This window comes from Ziziphus jujuba, chromosome 5 (genome assembly GCF_031755915.1).
Source record: "Ziziphus jujuba cultivar Dongzao chromosome 5, ASM3175591v1".
Classification (NCBI taxonomy): Eukaryota; Viridiplantae; Streptophyta; class Magnoliopsida; order Rosales; family Rhamnaceae; genus Ziziphus; species Ziziphus jujuba.
Window position 1 is genome coordinate 31124419 of NC_083383.1, and position 22654 is coordinate 31147072.

At 34.5% G+C, this 22654-nt stretch overlaps 4 protein-coding genes across 6 annotated transcripts; all 4 read right to left on the minus strand.

Annotated features, from left to right (window-relative positions):
- Positions 1–380: 380 nt before the first annotated feature.
- LOC107403764 (uncharacterized) lies at positions 381–3211 on the minus strand. 2 transcript variants are annotated; one of them, XM_060817747.1, is made up of 5 exons: positions 2515–3208; positions 1966–2064; positions 1441–1485; positions 1159–1296; positions 381–945 (listed from the first exon to the last, which is right to left on the minus strand). In XM_060817747.1, the coding sequence occupies exons 1-5, from the start codon at positions 2935–2937 to the stop codon at positions 613–615; spliced, it is 1038 nt and encodes a 345-aa protein (XP_060673730.1). In that variant the 5' UTR covers positions 2938–3208; the 3' UTR covers positions 381–612. The 2 variants fall into 2 exon arrangements, with proteins under 2 accessions (XP_060673730.1, XP_060673731.1); XM_060817748.1 differs by lacking the exon at positions 1159–1296 and having other exon boundaries at positions 2515–3211.
- Positions 3212–5349: 2138 nt separating this feature from the next.
- Positions 5350–10857, minus strand: LOC132803915 (uncharacterized). Of its 2 annotated transcripts, none has more exons than XM_060817745.1 (12): positions 10197–10857; positions 8811–9361; positions 8633–8722; positions 8272–8511; positions 7628–7849; positions 7216–7510; positions 6807–7132; positions 6590–6699; positions 6393–6493; positions 6226–6302; positions 6043–6136; positions 5350–5845 (listed from the first exon to the last, which is right to left on the minus strand). In XM_060817745.1, the coding sequence occupies exons 1-11, from the start codon at positions 10516–10518 to the stop codon at positions 6044–6046; spliced, it is 2427 nt and encodes an 808-aa protein (XP_060673728.1). In that variant the 5' UTR covers positions 10519–10857; the 3' UTR covers positions 5350–5845; position 6043. The 2 variants fall into 2 exon arrangements, with proteins under 2 accessions (XP_060673728.1, XP_060673727.1); XM_060817744.1 differs by having other exon boundaries at positions 8811–9364; positions 10197–10856.
- Positions 10858–14770: 3913 nt separating this feature from the next.
- On the minus strand, positions 14771–16927 carry LOC132803819 (H/ACA ribonucleoprotein complex subunit 4). The gene has a single exon (XM_060817403.1). It carries the CDS (start codon positions 16761–16763, stop codon positions 14985–14987), a length of 1779 nt encoding a protein of 592 aa, XP_060673386.1. The 5' UTR covers positions 16764–16927; the 3' UTR covers positions 14771–14984.
- Positions 16928–17892: 965 nt separating this feature from the next.
- Positions 17893–21809, minus strand: LOC132803643 (uncharacterized protein At1g28695-like). Its single transcript, XM_060816941.1, has 3 exons — positions 21452–21809; positions 20868–21257; positions 17893–18650 (listed from the first exon to the last, which is right to left on the minus strand). The coding sequence occupies exons 1-3, from the start codon at positions 21596–21598 to the stop codon at positions 18117–18119; spliced, it is 1071 nt and encodes a 356-aa protein (XP_060672924.1). The 5' UTR covers positions 21599–21809; the 3' UTR covers positions 17893–18116.
- Positions 21810–22654: the final 845 nt, after the last annotated feature.

Sequence of the window (22654 nt, forward strand, 5' to 3'; positions counted from 1 at the left end):
CTGCAAAATGACTCAACCGAATGTTCTGTCTCACAAATGTCAGATGGAAAGTGTTTTTATGAGGTTCTTTAAGCATATGCTTTCAGCATACAATTGATAAAATCATATAACACAATCTTCAATCACGGTGCCTTAACATAGAAAGACTAGTTATTCAACTGTATTTTTAATTCCTTCTATTATCTGATAAATCAGTTTATAATTTCTCGGAACCATTAGGGGAGGAGGAACAAATAAAAAAATAATAAAAATAAAAATAAAAAAAAGGGTCTTTGGGTGGATTTTCATGAGGCGTTGTATATATAAGCCCAAGTCCATTCTACAATCCCGTTTGCATTTGTTTTATATGAGGTACAATATAGACCCAAAGGTAGAATACATTTCGAACCAAAGTATAGATTGAATCTATTTCATTTTGAAATCCTTCGTCTATCTACAAACTTAAATCTAAGATATCCACAAATTTTTGTTTGATGAATAAAATATCCACAAATTTGATCAACTAAAGGATACCCCAAGAACCAAAAATCTGAATTTTAACACATTGAAAAAGAATTGTAGTGCTGAGTGACTTGGATCTATTGCATACATGTTTGCTATATATAACCTTGGTCATGAATCTGTCTCGATCCTTTTGAACCGTAATGGAACAGGTTTTTCCAACACAGAGACACTGATGTTACTCCAAACGTCCAGTTTAGTTGGAAGCTGTGAAATTTTCTCGGCGATTTCCATGTCTTCAGGGAGAACCGAGCCAAAGACAGTGTATGCTTTCTTCCATTCAACATGGTTAGCCAGGCTGATAAAGAATTCAGGGCCAGAACCAATCCATGCAATTGATCCTCTTCGGATGATTGGGCAAACCTCTGTTGGAATCTCCTTGAAGATGGTCCCATGGGCTTCGAGTGTTCCTTGTATTAGTGCAAAAGGAGGTCCAAATGGGGCCTAACAAGTCATCCAATAAACTTTTGAGAAAGAAATAAATATGAAAAATAAAGCTGAGGAAGAAAAAGGAAAAAAGAAAAAAAGCAGCAGTCCTAGTATAACAATTTTTAAAGATGTTTGCATTGAGATTTCATATATCAATTGCATATACGAAGAGGAATTGATGGTCATCTGCTGGCTTGACTGCCCAGAATCAAGAATGGGATAACATACAATTTCTATATGGTTTCCTTTTGAATCCCAATAGCTTCCCCTGCTTTCTGCACGATAAAAGTGGCAACCCACAGAGTGATGCAATTGCGATAGCTCTAAAATGTAGAAAACAGAATGTGGGGCACATTCAGGAAAAAGCTGCAGAAATTTAACATCACAAGAAAATTTGGAGATGATAGTTATATTATATATAGAGATTATGAAAACTTAATGAAAAATAATCAAGCTTGCATGCCATATAGGAAAATCTTGAGCATCTAAACTTGTGGACAAAACACTTACCTTTATACGAAGAATCCCATGTTCTGTTTCCAAACCAACTATACCCTGTCAGAGAAAATATGATAGAAGCGGTGAATTTAGAAATTTGAATTGGAACAAACAGTCATCCATAACGCAGATGAGTTCCAACTATACTAGTCTTCCAAAGTTACAGGTTAATCCTCAGCTCCACATTTCAAAAGCAGTTAGATTCAAATTATATATTGAAATTCTTTATAAACACTTGCTTGATTACAGGTAAATAAGCAAGATTAGCGAGTGAAAGATTAAAGAATTGCAGCTTGAAGAGAAAAAAGAGGACAAGATTTGGCAGTTTTTAAAAATGGCTGCTTGAGAAGAAACAAAGGTAATGAACACAGATGAATCACTTCACACATTGTGAGAGTTTTTGTCACGGCTAGCATAGAAAAATTATCATAATATCAATCTTTGGTTTATTCACAAAGAATCAAAAACTCCTAAATGATATATTTCCAAATTCGAATTACATTACGAAAATAAAATACTGCCAAGCACATAACTTACCTCTCTTTTTGCAAAGACAAGCCCAGAAGTCCATATAACCTGATCACCTGAGTCTCGCCGATCAGGCTCCAAGGAATTCTTTTGTTTTTTCAACCAGCACTGCAAGGACAAAGGAGGGTGGCTAAGATGTCAGAGAAAATGTATTAATTTGCCTTTTAAATTCCACAACATTAGAATATAAACTCTTAAGTAATGTGAGAAAAGCTAATTTCCATAATGGTCACATTCATAATAGTTGATTCCTTGTTATGATGACATTGAACACATAATCATCCACTTAAATCAGCTGAGGTATAGTATTTGTAAGATAGAAAACTTGAATTCAAAAAAAAAAAAAAAAAAAAAAAAAATATTGTAACAAAATCAGTCAAACGGATACCTCAGACTTGAATTTCTTTGTTTCCTTTTCATGAACAAAAATGTTATTCAACAATTACTGAAATAAATACAAATATTATTCTTCATTTCTCCAACCTATGCCTCCTAAGTATAAAATCATATTATTGATAAACATGACATTGAAACTAGATGAACAACGAGAAATCATACCTCACCAAATCTAGGTCCACAAGCCTCTGGATTCCCACAAAACACCCATGAATCACAAGAACAAGGCCCATCTCTCCTACACATAGCCTTACACGCCATGCAACATTCCTCTGAAGAATTAACCTTAAAGTCAGAACCCCATTTCACAGCATCTCCCCAGAGCTCCAAATGCTCAATCCCTCTGCAGCAAACTTCTTCTTTTCCTTCTTCTTCTTCTTCTTGTTCTTCTTTCTCTTCAGTCCCCAAATCTCCAACACCACCATATCCATCCAGGTCAGAGATCGAAGTTTTTGTGATGCTGCTACTGGGATTGAAGACCACAGAGAGACAAAAATAGACCATGCAAAATGAGATTATACCCAACAAGAAAAGTATCAGAATGGTAAAACGGCCGGCTTCGGACTCGGTTTGACGGCGACCCATTTGAGCTTGGGACTGGATTGGAAAAACCCAGCAGTGGTTTACCTTGATTCCAATTTTTCTTGTGGGTACGATGAATTTGATTAAACAGGAAAAGTAAAGCAATAAGCTTTTTGGGTAGAAAATTGTGTATAGCAGCCAATCGTGGCTGGATTTCGATAAGAATGGAAACTGGAAGGCCTTTTTGTTGACATCCGGAAATGGAGACACGTTCAACCTCTTCCACTTTGTCTGTATTCTGCTCCAACAATAACAAAGAATTTTGTGTTTTTTTTTTTTTTTTTTTGGGTTAAAGATCAGTTTTCAATTTTTTGTTCCGTTATGGAATTTAGCATAAATGAATATAATATTGTTTTTAATTTTATTTATTCATTTTTTACCGATTTTATTATTTCAATTATTTACAATTTTATGTGTTTGGTAAATTTTCCTAATGGGATTTGAGGCTGGAACGTGCGATTCAAAAATCATAAAAATCAAAAATAAAATATAATTCCTTAGCTCAACAACTTGAGATTTTTATAATGAGAACCAGATTTGATATCATAAATAAAAATAATTTCACATTATACCATAAATAAAAATAATTTCACATTACTTTTTATTTTTATTTATTAACTTATATCATATAATACGCTTCTGACAAAAATAATATTTTCATATTTAGTTTATAGGAAAATTTTATTTTACTATTAACAGCTTATATAATAGAACACAAGTTTCAGCAAGATTTGTTATGATTGTAACTAATAATGACAGAAAATATTTTGTTCATGAACCAATACTTCATTTCCGGTGGTCGAGATCTCATAATATTATTGTTACATTTTCACTAAAGGTCATGAAAAAAATTTTGCTTATCTCGCAATTACGAAATATATTAAATTTATTAATATAAAAAACGAATATGATTAATTATTTTCTTTTATCCAAACATTCCATTTATAGCTTGATCATTATAAAAGTCATAACAGTATTGTTACATTGTCGCCAGAAGTCATGAAAATATTTATGCTTATCTCGTGAATACAATTTTTGAAAAAAACGAATATGATTAATCATTTTTCTTATCCAAACAAACCATTTATAGTTTTTATCATAATTAAATTCACCTCCCATTGGACGAGTGAACCAAAAAAGACATTACCGGGGAAAAATAATTACTACTCAAAAAGAGTATGCTTAACTTATTTCAAGAATTTAGTATAGCATATAAAATTTGACTAAAATTTCATTTTATGCCAATAGATTTACCAACCATTGCCCGAGATCGTGGTTCCTAATGTAATCTATGTGGTTAGCAACTTCGTTTTTGGTCTCAAAGTTACCAAGGCTATTTACCTTGTACAAAGTTTAGCCATTTGAAACGTGCAACCATTTGAAAAATACAAACAAAAAAATTCCAAAAAGTAAAAAATTGCAAAGTTTCTTGGCCTGAACTTCTGAATAATGATCTAAATAATATTAAGCAAATGGTAGTACAATTCCTCTCACACACACACTCTCTCTCACACTCACACTGTTCACTAATCAATTGCAAACACTGACGGACTTGCAAAATTTTTTTTTTTTTTCCACAGCCTAGCAAAATAACTTAAGAACTTTAAGAAGTCGCATATTGAATGCAGAGAAATACAAAACCTTTTTTTTTTTTTTTTTCTAAACCTGCTAAAGAAGAAAATGTATTAAATTCAGATAATGAGCACAAGATGCCATAGGTACTTGTGTAAACTAGACGGTCGATGATTCACCACACCATCCCAAACTCTGAAAAATCTTCATCTACCAATGGCACTAGAAATTTGGTTGGTTCCTTTGAACTACTGGCACTAAAGGAGTCCTAAATCATAACAAAAATGTATAGTGCAAACCTAATCTAATTCTAACAAAACCATTAAACAATCCTAACATCCTCAGTCCTGTAAAAACAGGGAAAAACAAAAAAAAAGTGTACTAATGCTACGTGACCCAGGCAGTAACCAGTATTTTGCATTCTTGTACAACTTCAAACCATAAGGCATGCAATACATGACCATGGTCACTGGTCATTCGATATTTCACGAAAGAAGAAACATAGAAAAGCTCTCCTTATCAAACCATGCCAATTAACCTTGTTCTCACACACCTCCCATTGTTTGTAAATTTCTCAATACGTAGGAAGAAATAATAGGCGCAAGTATCCTAAACCAAAAACTCCTTCCACTCCATAGTTACTGATGAATATATAAACCTTACAACTAACAGCGATGTCTCGTTTTAGAATACCAACCAAAACTTATAAACCATGCAAAGAAAATTCCATGTCAACATTCTATTACTACAACCTGTACTTTATGGCTATTCTAGAAAGCTGAATAGTTCCCTTTAGCCTTCAATTTATGGTTAAATCACTTCCTTTATAATTCAAGGTAAAAGTACTTAAATGACTAAATGTCCATTATAATCAGAATGTCTTCTAAATATAAACCAGCACCTTCGCAGAGGATTGAAGATAACAAAACATCCAGAATACCTTTAATCATATACAGAAAAGCCTCATTCTCTTAACAAAGTCTGTCCAAAAGAACAGATCATGTAGCATACCTCGACATTGTCCATTACGAGGTTCTCATAGAAGATAGTTATATAGAAGATGAAATTCATACATATCACATATCGCTTCTTTGTTTCATCTTTGAATAGCTCAAGCTCCCTTTACAGCACACTATTTATCACCTGACACAATTCCCCATTCGTAAAGATCTGAAAGGGCTTGAACCAATACAGCCCTTTTGTACCATATTTGAAATTCTTGGAACATATAGAGGCTATTAAACTTGGCAACATTCTCTGTCCAGAACTGTAGGCATCATAATAATGCATACGCTTCAAATTGCCCACATCCTACAGCAGCCTCTTTGTCATGTCATATCTGTTCCATGGACAAATTCACTTGTAACCATAAAGCTCTGTTTCACTAATCACATCACTTTTGGAAAACAGAGAGCCATGCCTTCAGGAAACTAAGGTCCCCAGTAGAAAGTAGTAACAGAAACCTTGGCGGATAATTACTAACTAAAATGCACCTAAGAAACAAAAAAGACTCAAATAAATAAAAATCAAAATTACCTCAGTAGTATGAACCAGAACCACCGCTACCCACATAGCCACTTCCGCCCACACCACGACTAGAGTACATAGATGTGTAAGAGCTGCCACCAACCTACAGTACCAAGAAAAGAAACATAATTTGTTCAAAGCAGCAAATACCAAAAATAATCAATTTATTAATAGATAAGGCTAGGATCATACATCAGAACCACGAGATATATATTCACCACCATAGCTTGATGAGTACATTCCACCGACATCACTACCACTATAGGAACCTGGAAAAAATTGAAACTTACCTTTAAGTAGAAAATTCCATAGGCACATATTAAACATGCATACCAGCTTAATATCCATGGTCAACTCACCTCCTCCATAACTCATGCCTTGACGGCTACTGCTATAAAGCCCATGTGAATCCTGACTAGTTCTGCTGCTACTGCTATATCCTAAATTGGGTCTCCCAAGCCTACATACAACAGAATTAGGAAGATCAGTTGTAACGCTGGCACTTACAGTTACAGAAGTACATAGCAAGATTTCATTTCAAAGGACAAAAACAAACCTATCACCGTAAGCATCCCCATATTGAGAAGCACTGCTCCCATATTCATAATCCAGGCGTGGCCTCGATTGGCGTATGCTTGCATCAGCATAACGTGGGGGAACATCATCCTAGCATGACAGGATATATATCACTTAAAAGTCTTAAACATATAATCCCATAGAGGGAATGCAAATGACAGAAAATGGCATTCTAGAATGACAAATTTAAAACCAACCAGAGAAGAGTATGGGCGTTTTGAGCCAGAAATAGAATCATAATCACGTGCACGTCCTTCACGGTAACTAGGAGGAGGAGGAGGTGGTCGTTCAAACCTTTGACCATACGCATCATCTACATAAGCTCTTCTAGTGGCTGTACGAGACGTAGTTCTAGGTAAATCAGAATAGCCAGGACCACGGGAAGAGTAGTCATCTCTATATGATGTGCGTCTTTCTGGGACAAGCCTGGAACCATAATCTGCAGGAACTCTGCTTCTTGGAGGAGGAAGCTCATCACGCCGACTGTATTCCCTTTTCAAGCTACTCTTTGTGTATGATGGAACTACAAACAATATGGATACCATTACAAACCATATAAATGAAAAAGTAACATACACGAAAGTTTATGATAAAATCAATGCATACCAGGTGCCCTCCTGTCATACGACCTAGGAGGAGGGGCCAAAGGCCTGCCTCTAGAAGGCATTGACATCACAGGTCGCCTATCTCTCAATCCAACAGGCCTCTTCATACTAGGTGGAGGCAAACGACTTCCAACTCCTCTTACCCCACGCATAGGGAGACTACGTGGTGGTGCTGGACGACCCCAGGAGCCCCTTACCGCTCTGGCAGCCCCATGCACAGATCGAAAATCTCCACGACCAACATGTTTTCCTTTACCTCTTTGAAGTGGTCTTGACAATCTAGCCCTAACTTTAGCCTGAAATATAACCATAATCTCATATAAATCCATGTCCAACTAGTTCTAACCATATTATAGCTGATGAGGCATATAGAAATAGGAAAGTGCAATAGAGCAATATGAAGCAAGACAAACCTTGTGGTCTCCTTCACCTAACTCTGCATTGTTAATGCTCTTGGCACAGGTCACCGCAGCATCATGACTGTCAAAGGTAATAAAACCAAAATCTTTTCTCTTAGCCGATGGCATGTTCCTAGCAAGTTCAATTTTTTCAATCTCGCCATATTTCTTTAGAATGTCCTTGACACGATCCTCATCCCATGAAGCAGGCAGGCCATCCACAAATACAGTTTTAACCTGTTAATCAATAGATAGGATTACATTTCAAATTCCCTTTTTATACATAAAAAGTCAGCTTTATACTTATCATTAAAAAATAAATTAATTAATTAATTAAAAAAAATTAAATTAAAACAAAAAAACACACACACACACACACACAAAAGAATATATAACATATGCACCAACGAATATATCCAACTTGCTCAGTGTAGCACATAGGCATTTCAAATTCAACAGCTAGGTACATAAAAAGAAGACTAATGGAAGCAACCAGAGTAAAATATTCTAAATAGCTTTCATAATTCAAACCAAGAGAACATGTTGCTAGCCCCAAATATAAATGGACCATCCACATAACAGCCAAACAAATCAAAACATAGTTTTGTCCTGAATTTGAATCCCAAACAGAAACAAAGAAATGAGACCCAAGCGATTACCTGTGCCATAATTTCATCACCAGGGTCAATGAAGGAATCAGCAAATGAAACCTTTGCAGGCCTGTCAACACCAAACACAACATCTCTCTTTTGAAGACGCTTAAAAGCATCCATGGCATCTGAGCGAGATGAAAACTCCAAAAAAGCAAACCCTCGATTCATTCCTTCATTATTGCTATCTTCTACTAATGTCAAATCCTCGACATTATCCACTCCATAATACTTCAATCTCTCTTTCAACTGAAACCATGACCGTAATAAAAAGAATCAGGCATTCAGAAACTCTTATAACCACTACACTGAGAAATTTGTTCTAGTGATAACCACCAAAAGATGACATTATATTAACCAATATACTTACAGCTTCCTTTTTCCATGTCTTGCTTATGTTACCCAGAAAAAGGGTGTCACTGTCCTGACTTGGAGTAACACCGCATTGTTTTCCATTAATCTGGAATGTCATTTGTTGAAAGAGCATATTTAATATATAAAAAAAAAATGTCAGTTTCAATTTAAACTATACGAAGATCAATGATTACCACTGGATTTTTTAGCTCAGTAACAGCTCGTTTAGCTTGTTCAACTTTTGCAAAACGTAAAAATGCAAAACCCTTATTTTTCTTGGTTTGAGGATTCATCATCAATCTGACTTCAGTAACTTCGCCAACAGCAGCGAAAACTTTCCTAAGATCATCCTCAGTTGCATCCTTGTCTAGACCACCAACAAATACTTCAAATTCCTTACGTTTGCGCCTCTCCTTGACAAGTTCATGATGGTCATCTTCCTCGCCATCAACTGTTTCCACATGCTCCCGTTCTTCAACAACATGCTCCTCATATTCTTCTCCCTCTAGTTCTTCATGGACATCTTCCAGTTCCTCCTCAGCCATATCCCCCTCATCTTCTTCACCTACATTATCCTCATGTTCATCACCCTCATCTACAATCTCATGGTCCTCATCTTGGTCAATTTCTTTGTCATCATAATCAACCCCACTATATTCTTCAACTTCATATTCAGGTTCATTATCCTCCAAGTCTAACCGTTCATCTTTTTCATACTCATCAACAGACTCTTTCATTTTGTCTTCTTCTGTAATGAAATTAATTTTTATGTTTCAACCAGTTAAGAGTGAACCAAATAATTATGCCGAAGGAAATATCCAACGTAAGTAAACAAGAGACAATCCTCAACCGTTTTAATACAAGAAGGAGTTCCAAAATTATCCCAAAATTATCCTCATATTACATCACCTCAAAACCATGAAATCAATTAAAGAGAGACAATAAACCAGCAAGATCCAATTCCACAGAGTCAGACATTTTTATAAGCTTCTAAAGGAAGATTTTGAAAATAAAACAATAACGCAACCCGCTGCTAATGGCAGACCTTTTATAGTGACAATTAATGCTATTATACGAACGTGCAAGCATAGTCATAGCTACAACTGCTTAAGCCTCAAAAATTGCCCGAGTACAAAATTCTAAAACTTAACACTCCAATCCAATTCATAGCGTTCCAATTCCTCTAATTTCTTGTTCTCGGGTGGATTGTTTACATCTTTAAACTCAGGAAAATTACAGAACTCGAAACAAGTATGCATACAATTAAAAGCTCCAACAAGTCATAAGAAACCCCAAAAAAAGAAGGCAATTTTTCACCAAAACTGGTCGACGATCAAAAGATGAGAAGGCAACCTATATGGAGCCAAACAAACAGCGATTACGAAGGAACGCACAATAGAGATGGAATTTTGCACCAACCAGAAAATAAATAAATTTTGGGCAATTTCAATAACCCATCACGAAACCACACAAACAGAGAACAAAAAGCGAATAGAAGTTTTTAAGAAAAAAAAAAAAAATTATAGTCAGCAGTCCATTATGATCTAAAAATTTGATCAACCCAAATCAAAGTAACTTACTTTTCAAACCGTTCGGGTCTGATTTGGCTTCTTCTTTGTGGTACGAAGCCTGCTGATGATCCACAGTGACGGTCATCTTCTCAACGACAGGTCGTTCCTCAGCAACAACAACAACCGGCTTTTCCTCGAAGATTGGCTTCTGTTCAATCTTGACTTCTTCCTTCGCTTCGACGACCGGCACAGAGACCTCCTCACCCTTGACGGGCTCTTCGTGAGTCTCCGGCGGCTGCTGATTCTGTGACTTTGCGGCCCCTCTAGTGGCTCTAGGTGTCCTCCTCGTCCCCGCCGATGCAGCCCCTCTTTTCGCCGTTCTTGGAGGCATTCTTGTTTCACAATAAATAGAATCCTACCAAAATCAACTACGAATTTCCACTATTTGGGAATAAGAAAGCACCAAAAAAAATCCCTAACTTTACGATTCTGAATTAAGGACGAGTCAAAACCCTAATAGGATTCGAAATAGAGAAGGGAAAAAAAAAAAAAAAATCCAAATTCCTATTGGTAACTTGATAAATTAGCAAGGAATTAAAAAAAAAAATTTCAGAAAGAGGTTCGGATTTTGATTCGAAAATTGTCTGTGAAACCCTAAGAGAGAGAGAGAGAGAAACCCTAGAAATACACAGAAAAATAGGAAGTCTTTCAGGACCCTTTTTATTAATTATGTTTTTTGGTAAGAAGACTTTCAGGTCTTTTGTTTGTTCTAAAATAAACATTTATTTATGAAAAAAAATAAAAATTATATTACTGTAATGTATATGGGAAAGCGAATTTTCTGTTGGCGTGAGTCACATGGTGGCCACGTGGAAGACGAATATTGGCTGAAGAAGGGTATAACGGCTGTTGAAAAGGTTTTAGTACACGTGGCATCTTTGATGGTGGGTACTATGAGATATTGGATCAGAATACCAAAAATTTTAGAGTAACATGTTGCCGGCCCAACTGTTTTGGTGGATCACTTCTTGTTATGGTGATCCTCAAATCACAATAAAATTAAAATTAATAAAATAAAATAATCTATATATGTAATATTATATAAATATGGTGTCCTAAAATATTGTATAACATGTGGTTTTACAGTTCAGGCCATATTTAAATCGATATTTGTTAAAAAAAATATTGTCACATTTAAATCGATATTTATTAGGAAAAAAATATAGATTTTGCTGTTTATATTATGTATGCATATATAACAAAAATCAACATTTTTTTTTTAACATAATTTAGGTGTAGTCTATATTGTGAAACAAAATATTGTATACAGAGAAAACAGAATCATAGATAAAGTTTAGTCTACATAGTTTGAATCAATTAATATTTTTTCACCATTTTATTTTTTTTTTATATAAAAAAAATATGATACTCAATATATTGAGAACAATTGTAAAAGAATTTACCCAAAAAAAATTGTGAAGATATTTATGCAGAAAAATGCATTAATTAGTTAACTATACCAATTAACTGTTGTATTACCAAAATACCAACTAACTGTTGGAGGATTTTTTTTTTTTTTTTTCATGTGCATGAATGTTCAAATTAAACAATAGTATTTTTTTTTTTCTATCCCCAAAAAAAAAAAATTAATGGTAGTTTCATACTCTGGCACTTTGACAAATGTTTTATGACTTCTCATCCATTTTATGGTCAATTGAGGATTAGGAGTTTTTTTCCCATTAGTGACTTTTAAAAAAAATAAAAATAAAAAAGTCTTCATATGATACATTGACCCCAAAAAAAAAACATTGTGATAACTAAAAAAATTCGATGAGTCATTCAAACACTAGGTTTAAGAATCTATTCAAAAGAACTTTTTTTTAGCAAAGCTTTTTTATTTTTATCTGAAAACTTTTATTTAATTGTCAAAATTTTTTTATTAAAAAATAAAAGTATTTGGTAATAATTAGTAAATACTTGTTCATTAAAAAAAAAAATTTTAAATCATTTTAAATAATTTTAAATTTATTCTTATTTAAAAAAAATTATTAAATTATATAAAAAAACATTTAATCCAATTTTTTTATTTACAACTAAACATTTAATAATTTTTTAATAAATCTTTTAAAAAATTTATTATACATAAAAATATACTTACATCAGTTATATACATATACTAAAATATAAACACGTCAGCTTTTGGAAATTAAGAGGAAGGAAGAAGAATATACAAGGAAATTGTGCTTTTACCTTTTCTCACACCACCATTATTAAAAATGAATAAACTAATATAGTTTCTCAAAATCTGAATTGCAAACAACACATGTAACAGAAAAAAATTTCATATTTACACAAGAAAATAAATAAATAAAATTGCCATGGACACAAACAAAATCATTAATAAATCCCAATATTATGGATAACAACTCCACCGCTCATTAAGTATGAGCAAAAAATACGTGTTAAGACAACTTTCTCATATTTCATAATTAAAGCCCAAAAGCCTAGATCTTAGATGGCAAAAACTGGAACCAGATTCAAAGATGTATGTTTCAAGATTCATTACCAGGAAAAAAAAAAAAAAAAGGCTGTATGTTTCAAGATTGAAGATGGCTTATCTGTTAATCCTTGAAAGGATCCATGGTTTCTGTGATTGCAAGGGAAAATTCAACGTACGAAAGAAGGAGTAGAGGTGGAGTTTGTCAATGGAAAGGCAGATTTTTGGTGATCATTAAAGTCTTCTAATATTTGGAATATGGAATTAATTAAAGTCTTATAATTAGCAGGTTGGAGTTGCCTAGACTTAATTGTGATGATAAATTGTTGTGGTTGAGGAACAAAGCCGGAACCTTTTCAATCAAGAGTTATTATCTTTTTGATCAGGAGGATAATTTCAATTGGGAGGTCGGAAGCTTATGTACTTAGAATTGGAAGGCTAAGATTCATGAAAGGCTCAAAATATTTTATGTGTAGGTTACTCTCGAATATTTTGCTAGCCAAATCTGTTATATGGTCGAGAAATGGGAAAGGAGATGGGGTGTTCTAACTTTTGTGGTGGTGAAGAAGAATCATCTCTGCATCAATTCAAACGGTATCACTTTTATCAGAGCAGTGGCTTTTAGTAATAAGTGGGGATTATTCTTGGACACCCTAGACAGTAACACTGATTCTTTAGAGGCTCTTGTTGGTTGGTGTTTAGAGCTAGCATTGATTTGATGAATGTAAAGTCGAAGAAGAATTTATTTACTCTCATGTTGGAATATGAGGAATAGGAGAATCTTTGAAGGTAAGAAGTCCATTAGCCAAGCAGTGAGCTTTCTGGAAGCTATGGTGTGGAGGAGCATTCCATTATTCACAAGAAAATAGGCCAGAACCATCTGTTAGACCTTTAAGGAGTGCCAAATGGATTCTAACCTCAGAAGGGTGGATCATGGTAAATGTTGATGCTGCTACAAGCATGGAAAAAATTGCTGTTGCCATGGTCTTCAGGGATTTTAAACGAAAAGTCTTATTTCTGGGAACCTAGATTCTTCATTCCTCTCCCCAAGAACTGGCAGAGATTAAGGGTTTGGAATGTGCCTCTGATATTGCTGAAGAAAGATCCTGGAGGAAAGTGTGAGTGACACTGCGATGCTCAAGTTGTGGTGAATGGAATCACCTCTGCAGAATAGATTCGTCCCTTATGCTCCGAATAATTTATGGACTGATTGAGAGGCTAATAAAGCAGCAGATATAGCTGCAAAATCCTCCATTCAGAGCTTAGTAGAATCTTCTTTTGAGGTTACGCCTCCTGTTTTAGGTGCCCACTTGCTGACACAGGAATTTGATTGTTCCTCCTCTTTGTAATCCCTTTTTGGGGTTTTCCAATTTGTGCTTTAAATGAAGATCAAGTAATATTAAGAATAAAAAATAAAAATAAAAATAGTTGACAAAAACTGGAGAAATTTATCAAGATGAATAAATCTGCAATCAAATTAGATTTCAATGCATACCAAGACAATGCAACAGATTGTTATATCTGTGAGGTTAAACAGTTTTAACTTCCACTAACAACCCACATAAGAATTTGATGTCTGAAAGTTATTCCACTTGTGCCATAGATACATGGCTCGAGAAACAGTAAAAGAAAGTTCACGAATATTAAATGGAGATCTCAGTTTATTTTTCCATAAAGGAAAGAACACTATTCTTTTAGTACATTTCCTGAAAAACCCCAACTATCAAAATGTTCTTCCCTTGTAAGATTAAACTGTCTAAATTGTTGAGACCCTGCAAAATGAAAAGAAAACTTAAAGCTTCAGAGAATGTATACTAAAGCACCGCATCAAAGAGATAACCTAACAATGGTGCCCAATCTGGATAAGAATACATCATAGCCCTTTTCTAATGATGTAAAAAAATAACCCACCATTACGTATGTGCCCAGGAACAAGCAGCATTTTGTAAAAGAGACTACAACATGTGAACTACTCTTTATTCTCCTGGCCAGACTATTCTTTACTTTTATCCTCATGCCTAATCAAAAAATAGACATACAATAGTCTACTAAATCATTTCCAACGTATAGGCAGAATCCAGAGAGGATCCACAGCAAATTCACAAAAGTAAGGTGTGATACCCACAAATACAGAAAAATCAGTAGGTTAGAATGACAAAACATAAGATTTTTCATTAGTAATCAAAGATAAAGCAAACAAGCAAAGATTAAATAGAACCATACAAAGCTAAATTGTAAAAACTAGTTCCAAGAAGTGCGTCAAAAAATTACAGAAGAAGAAAAACTGAAAGAAGAAGAAATGAGACAAAGATACATTAAAAAGTTCTACTAATTAAGTATCAAAGTCCTAATCCCTTTAGCTAATCTTCTTCTGTATCTTTATGCTTCTTTTTCTTCTTCTTCTTCTCACTCTTATCAGCCTCACCATTACCAATGTCTTCAACAGCAACCTCAGCTTCTTTGCTTTTCTTTTTCTTTTTCTTCTTCTCAGACTTCTCTGTATCAGGTGAAACAGCTTCACTTTTATCTCTGTGCTCCTTTTTCTTCACCTTCTCAGACTTTTCCACATCAGGAGAATCCACATCACCATTCTCTTTATCCTTCTTTTTCTTCTTCTTCTTTTCTTTCTTCTCAACTTCTACCTCCACTACATCTTCCTTCCCCTCAGTCTCAACTTCTTCGCCTTTCCTTTTCTTAGGAGCAGGAACATCTGTGCTTTCATCCAATTTCCGTTTACGCCCCTCATCCTCTTCTCCATCCTTATTTTTCTTCTTCTTCTTCTCCTCCTCTACAGCAGCAGTGTCAGTAGGTTCAGCTGCAGCAGCAAAGCCTGCAACCACAGAATCCCCACCGGTGGGCAAAGCCACATTCCTCAACCATTCTTTAGGAGTATTCTCGTTAGGTTTGCCATGCTTGGATAACTTCCCTTCTGCAATCAGTTTCTTCTTCATTGATGCCCTCGGTCCCAAACCCCACTTCCTTGGATAAGTATCCCTATCCATAACCACCCTCTTAATCTTGGCCACCACACCATGATCACAAGTCGCCATCACAGCCGTTGTCATCTCAGCAATTCCCAACGCAATAGCTTCTCCTTTAGTAGTCATAAGAACAATCTCCTGACCAACCTCAATGTCATTGTCAAACCTCAGCAACCCAGGAATCATCAACTTAGCTCCATAGCAAATAGCATTCACAGCAGAATCCTTCACAACCAATCTCTTATGGTTAGTCAAAAGCACTTCAAGCGGCATAATCACCCTCCTCAAATAACTCTCATCCCCTTGATTATCATAAACCCATTGAGCATCCATAACATCATGCATAGTAACCATGTTATTATTCTCACCCAAATTCCCAGATTTAACCCTCCTCAACTCCTGCATATGCCCACCCACACCAAGAATCAGACCCAAATGCACACAAAGTGTCCTAACATAAGTCCCAGCCTCACAATAAATCCAGAAAATGACCAAATGCTTATCTGGGTCATACTCAAGGAGCTTGCTTTCATATATAGTCCTAACCCTCAGCTGTCTCTTGACTGCAGATATCAATGGCGGCTTCTGAAACACCGCACCGGTGAGGGTTTCGAGAGCCCGAGCCACCTTGGACACATCCGGCACAGCCGAATGCAACCGGGCGACACAGACATACTCTTTTCCCGCACCCTGCTGCGATTTCACTAGCCGAGTGGCTCGATCAATGCAGACGATGAGATTCCCAGTGACCTTCGGGTCAAGGGTACCACTGTGACCCGTTTTCTCGACCCGGAGGATCCGTTTAATCCAGGCCACGACCTCATGAGAAGACGGGTTGGAGGGCTTATCGAGATTGATGATGCCGTACCTGATGTAGTCGACGAGAGGCCGCTTAAGCGGAGAGTGACCGGAGGGGAGAGGGGTGTAGTGTCCGGTTCGTACGTTGAGGCGGTCGTAGTTCTTGAGGAGGATCGGCCACTGGGAAGTGTCAATGGTGGGTGTGAAACTCTGGGGCTTGATCATGAAATCGGCGTCGTTTTGAGTTGGGTCGTTGTCGGTGCCGTTGTTGAGTTGCTTTTGGGTGTCCAATACGCTGTCGTCTTTGGCTCGGTGCTTCTTCTTCTTCTTATCCGACCGGGAAATCTCGACCTCTGACATGGTTGAGATTTAGGGTTTTTGCTGTAACTGTTTTTTTTTTTTTGTGGGTGCAGTTGAGAGTGAAGAGCGCGAGTGATAGCTCCCTACGTCTTTAATATTCTTATGGAGTGCGGCAACTGGGAAATGAAGGAGATTAATAGGGTTTAGGGTTTTGAGGTCAGGGAAAGGCTGAGCTGGGCTGGTCTCGAAGCTCCAAAAAAATAAATAAAAATGAAAAAGGGACCCTAATTTGGGCCTCATGCTTTTTAGGCTTTTCTAAATATAGGCTTGGATCTTAAAGATACCCAAAATTGGCAACCCAAACCCAACAACCATTGCCCCAAAGAGAATAACAATTAAAAAATGAATAAAATCAAAGGCCGAAGGGTCTCACAAACAAGTAATAAAAAAGGAGAGCCAATTTTTGGAAGAAAAAGAAAACGCACCTTTTACTATTTCTTCAAATAAGTGCTACATTTGGCACAGCACATTGTTGATGCTAAAGACTAGATAACAAAGAATTGTTATTCTATAAACCCAACCGTCAATATCAATTGCAATTTCTTGAACTGTTGAATACAAAAATATGCTAGATACAAAAATAACTGTGCAACTTTTAGAGTAATGGTCCAATTAAAAAAAAAAAAATTAAGCAATGGTGTAGTACCAGTCTAAATGCTCACACAAGACAATCAAATTAGAAAGGAGCTCTTTAAGTTTATTCTGGCATAATTTTAGTGTTAGAATTTGCATACCTTAGGTCAATGTGTCTTCTTCTTTTATAGAGAGAATTAAAGTATAATAAAGAATTTTCATAGTCCACAATCAAATATTTAACCATTTGTTTTGTTCATAAGTGTAATTTGAACATTGATTTTAATATCATGGTTGGATCAATTAGGCCGTGACTCAGCCAACCAATTCTAATGAAGCGAAGTTGGGCCAAATCAATATGGGCCTTAGCCACCTCAATCCAACAATCATTTGTCCAATTATTATATGATGCACAATCAAACTTTGCATTTTAATTTAGATTGTTAATTCATGAACATATCAGATCTACAAATACCATATGATAATTGTTTCATTAATTTATTATTATTTTCTGTAAGATATATAAAAAGGAGAAAGAAAAAACAAACAAGAAGAATGAAAAAGAGAGATCTATATTTATACGTGCATGCAAAACACAATTTATATATATATGCTCCATGAGAAAAGGAGATTTGTTACACATTCCCCTCCCTGCATTTATATAATATGGTATTCAAGTTCTCTACAAATTCAATAATGTGAAGCTTACTATTTGCAAGTAAAAAATCCTCCTTTGAAAAAATTAATCTTTCTTTTTTTCTCTTATCCTTTTCCTTCTCATCAACTTTTAGTCTGATTCCCCTTCCTCCATGAATCCCAGCATCCAAAATGTCCGGTCCATCGGAAATTCATCGTAGTGTTAGCAAACCTTTTATAAGACATAAACTTGTTGAACTTCTTCCAATCTCTAAGCACAGCCCTTAGATCATGAACCTTAGCATTGATGCTCCTGCAACAATTTGCATGGACGGTTGTCACGGCCTTAAAATCCTTGCTTTCTTGGCAAAAACCGCTAAAATATAGGGTATCCAGAAACCTCACTTTAAGCCCTAATTCTCCAATAACACCACCTCTCATCAAATTCAATAGCACATCTTGTTCTTTTTGACCTGTGGAATTGTCTTTCATGGAGTACCACTTATCAAATAGTGCAATGGTTTTGTTGTTTGATCTTATAAAGTAAAACCCTGTGTTTATCCAATGCTTTTCATCCCATGGATCTCCTGAGAATACATCTGTGCTTATTTGTAAATCCTCTGTTTCGTTTTTGCTTAGCTTTGAAAATGGATTCCTTAGCCACATCACATCCATATCCTGTTAACCAAAAAATAAATAAATAAATAACAAACAAATAATTAGAACAGTAGATATTTTGATGATAATTCATACCCAGGTTTTGAAAATATTTTGTTTCTTAGTTAAAGGATAAAATGTGATGATAATTATAACTATCCATAGAAAAGTCTATCACTAATTTGAACAACAAGGACAATAAATAACTAATCAAAAGCTATTGGAATTCAAATTTTGATAAATTAAAGTTAGTGAGAACTCTACTATTTTATTTTTCTACGAAATTAATTGAGTTTGACACACGAATATATAATAGTGCTACTGAATTATAATATTTCTTTTTAAAGAGAATAAAATAAATAAAGTTGGATATTTATTGCCTTCAAGTAGTGACATCAATATTGTGGGTATTATAAATTTATAGACTGGCTATTCCTTCTCTATATTCCCCACTAAATAGAAACCAACAAAACTTAGAGAAGAAAAAGAAGAAAAGCAAATCAAATAATTGCATGATCGAAATGAGTGTCGGCAACAAAAGTTCTGTACATATACATAGACTCCTAAGTCCCCAAAAGTTACATTTTTTATATTATGTTCGAAGCCACATGTATTAATGTATTTGATTTCTAATTTTCCTTAACACATATATACATACATGGTGTGCATGTTAATTGTCCCTACTTTACAAGTTTTACATTAAATATTATTTGTTCTTATTCTTTGACTTTATGATCTCCGTGTCTCCCATGTGAATCCAACACCCTAACCCCGATGTCACCCTCCTTAAAACAACACATTAAAAGGGCAAAAAAAAAGAAAAAAAGAAAGAAAAAAAAGAGTCAAAATTTATATATTTGCACCTTCTAAGTACTTTGCTTAGTTTTCGTAAATTTGAAAACTACAAATCTAATGCCTTATATTAAAACTTTTACGTGAGAAATGACAACCTAATTGACTAGATTATAACATGATGAATTAAAAAACGATGGCCAAGCAAAGAGAATTTGAAAGTTTTATCAAGTATTTTGGGTTCTTAATATTAATTTGTGAGAGCACTAGATGACAAAATTCATGTCCAAATAGTTTTCTCCAATAATGATCCTGATCCAGTACAAAAATAAAAATTAAAAAAATTTAAAATGAATAAAAAAACACCACAGAGTTCACGAATCACATGCACGCAGTATAGAGCTCTTTCTATGTATAATACCCAAAATGAACCTGTCCAAATCAATTTAGTCTGTCCACCAAAAAAGGCTCAAAACCCAATACAAGCAAAGCATGCTACAGCAAAAAAGGGAAAATTTTAAGTGGTGCAGAGAGAGAGAGAGAGAGTTATAATGAGTAATCAATAAAAAAATAAATAGATAAATAAACACCAATTAAATCCCAAAATCCCCAAAAATGAAATTATTTCATTCCAATGAGTAAAACATTGACGGCTGGGTTTTTTTTTAAGTTTGATAAATAATTTCATGTGAATGTTAGGTCAACATCCCTATGTTCTCAATTTTCCCCTCCAAAGAGGTCCAGTACCGTCCATTTCACAGACTTCCCAAATTTCTGGCTCTTATCACTGATCAAATGAAGTCACGTGTCACCTCTCCGGTTCACTTTGGATGCATGCAATTTAATATTCCGTGCCACCTTTTTGCTGGTTTTTAAAATTAATTTAGATAAAAAATTTAATTTATTTACTACTAATTTTCAATCTTCCAAAACTTCCTCAGCTTCTTCACAAATAATAGATTTAAAATTTGTACCCAACCCTAGTATACCAGCTAGATTTCACATACTCTACAAAACTAATTAAACCAAAACCAGTGGATTAATAAAAAAATGGGTATGACCTATATTTGGTGGTGGACACCTAACCGACAATTAATTTGGTTGGTCTTGGATATCAAAAGTCATATTTTTATGATATATATCTAAGACTAAGATAAAATCTATCAATTCTTTCAATTAAATAATGATAATTAATAAAAGGAAAGGGATAAAATCTATCAAACATCCATCAATGGATTCTTAGAGTTTAAGTTGTTCATCACTGCCTCCATCTTATTTTCAATTCTCAAATTAAAATTGATAAGGCAAACCATTTTTAACAAAGAAAAGTATCAGTAATAATAATAAATTTTACCAACTTAAAAGATCAAATTAAGGAATAGTAAAAATAAAAAATAAAAAAAATAAAAAAAAATTTAATTAGTTGAGGAAATATTTTTACTTTACCGTGAATATGAAATTGTAACCGCGTTTGAGAACCTCCAAGAGAAACAAAGTTCTTCTCCACATCATCTTAATAAAATCCTCCGACATGTAAAGCTTTTCTCCTTTGAAATCAACACCGTCTGTTTCCAATTTGTAACAGTTCAACTTCAAGAACCGGCAGCGATCGTAAGCCGTGCGATCAACCGCCACAAGTAGAAGATGATCACGAAGTGCTTTCGTGTCCTCCCCTAACCAGAAGCTGTCAAGGAAAAGGTCGAGCATGGTGGTGTCGTCTCTGATTTCTTGGTTTGCATATGCCTTGTTTATAACCGCAATTATCAACGTTTTGTTAGCCATTGAAGCTTTTGATAAAGCTGCTTCGAGTTCATCAACAGGTGCATCAATGGCGGTCTGTGACAAATGAAAAAGTTAATTATATACCAAAATAAACAAAACCCATTTATATAAATCTATAATTGTGTGTATATTGTATGTGCAACAATATTGGACAACGTTCTCGACTAATACTTAATTACACGTAATTCATATAAAAATTATCAGATTCCAAACGAAGAGAGATTGGTTACGCCCAATAATATACTTACTGTGTTGGGAATTGTGCATTGAGTTTGTAGAAAAGAACGAAAAGGGTTTGTGAGAGAAGAAGACCAAATCGAAAGATAAAGAACAATTGAAAGGAAGATAAAGAAGAATGCAATATTGGGTCCAGGAGATTGTTTTGGGTAATCCATTTTTTTTTTTAGTGTGTTTGTTTTTGGGAAAGTATTGGCAGAATTTTTTATTTCTGTGAGAAAATGTTAAGAGATAGTGTTGGGGAAGGAGAGGAATAGGAGAGGTTTAGGGAGGAAGAAGAAGAAAGGTTAGGTTTGGTAGAAAAGTCATGAAGTTTGTTCTACCCTCCTTTGATATACCATATGGTTTTCAAAAAAGAAAATTTATATTTTTAACCCCCCCCCCCCCCCCCCCCAAAAAAAAAAAAAGAGGAATTTTCTTCTTCTTTGGTAGAGATCAAACTCTTAACGTATGCTAAATTGATCTAAAACTTTCATTTGATTACTCAAATGTTTTTAACATGTATAAAGTTATTTTTTCTGAGTTTCATTTGGAGAAATCCAAAATTACCCGATCAAGATAGGCTGCTTTACCAATTGGATCTATATTTATAAAGTGGGTTCCACAAACCGTGAGAGTCCTTAAAAAGTCTAACTTCTTCTGTTTAATATATTTCCATAATATAACTTTCTATTTAAAATAGTTAACTATTTTGATAATTAAACAAAATTAAGAGTATATATATATATATATATATTAAGTTCACTTAATTCATAGTTATCAGTTCATCAGTTATATATTTTTAATTTTTAAAAGCCAAATTTTAAATCAATTATGTATTTATATAAATCTTAACAAAATTTCTACTAAAAATATAAATTATGTGGTCGACTGCTTTTAAAAGTCTATATATTATATATTTCTGCAAAATATTTCAAAACAAATGAAGCTAACTTTCGAATCATTATATGGTATATAAAATGAAAATTCTGAGGTAAGAAACAGGATTTGTTTGACTTTGAAAGAGAAATAATTTGCACACACGACACGTAATTAATAAAAAGTATATCAAATTACTAAATTTGCTGTGAGATTGTTAAAAATGTACATGTTCATAATTTTTCTTTTTTTAGAACATGTTCTTGGTGAAGACTAGAAAAAACAATACATTAAAAGTCGTCACAATCATAATGGCTTTGTTTGGACACAACCAGAAAATGTTCCATGAGGACTAC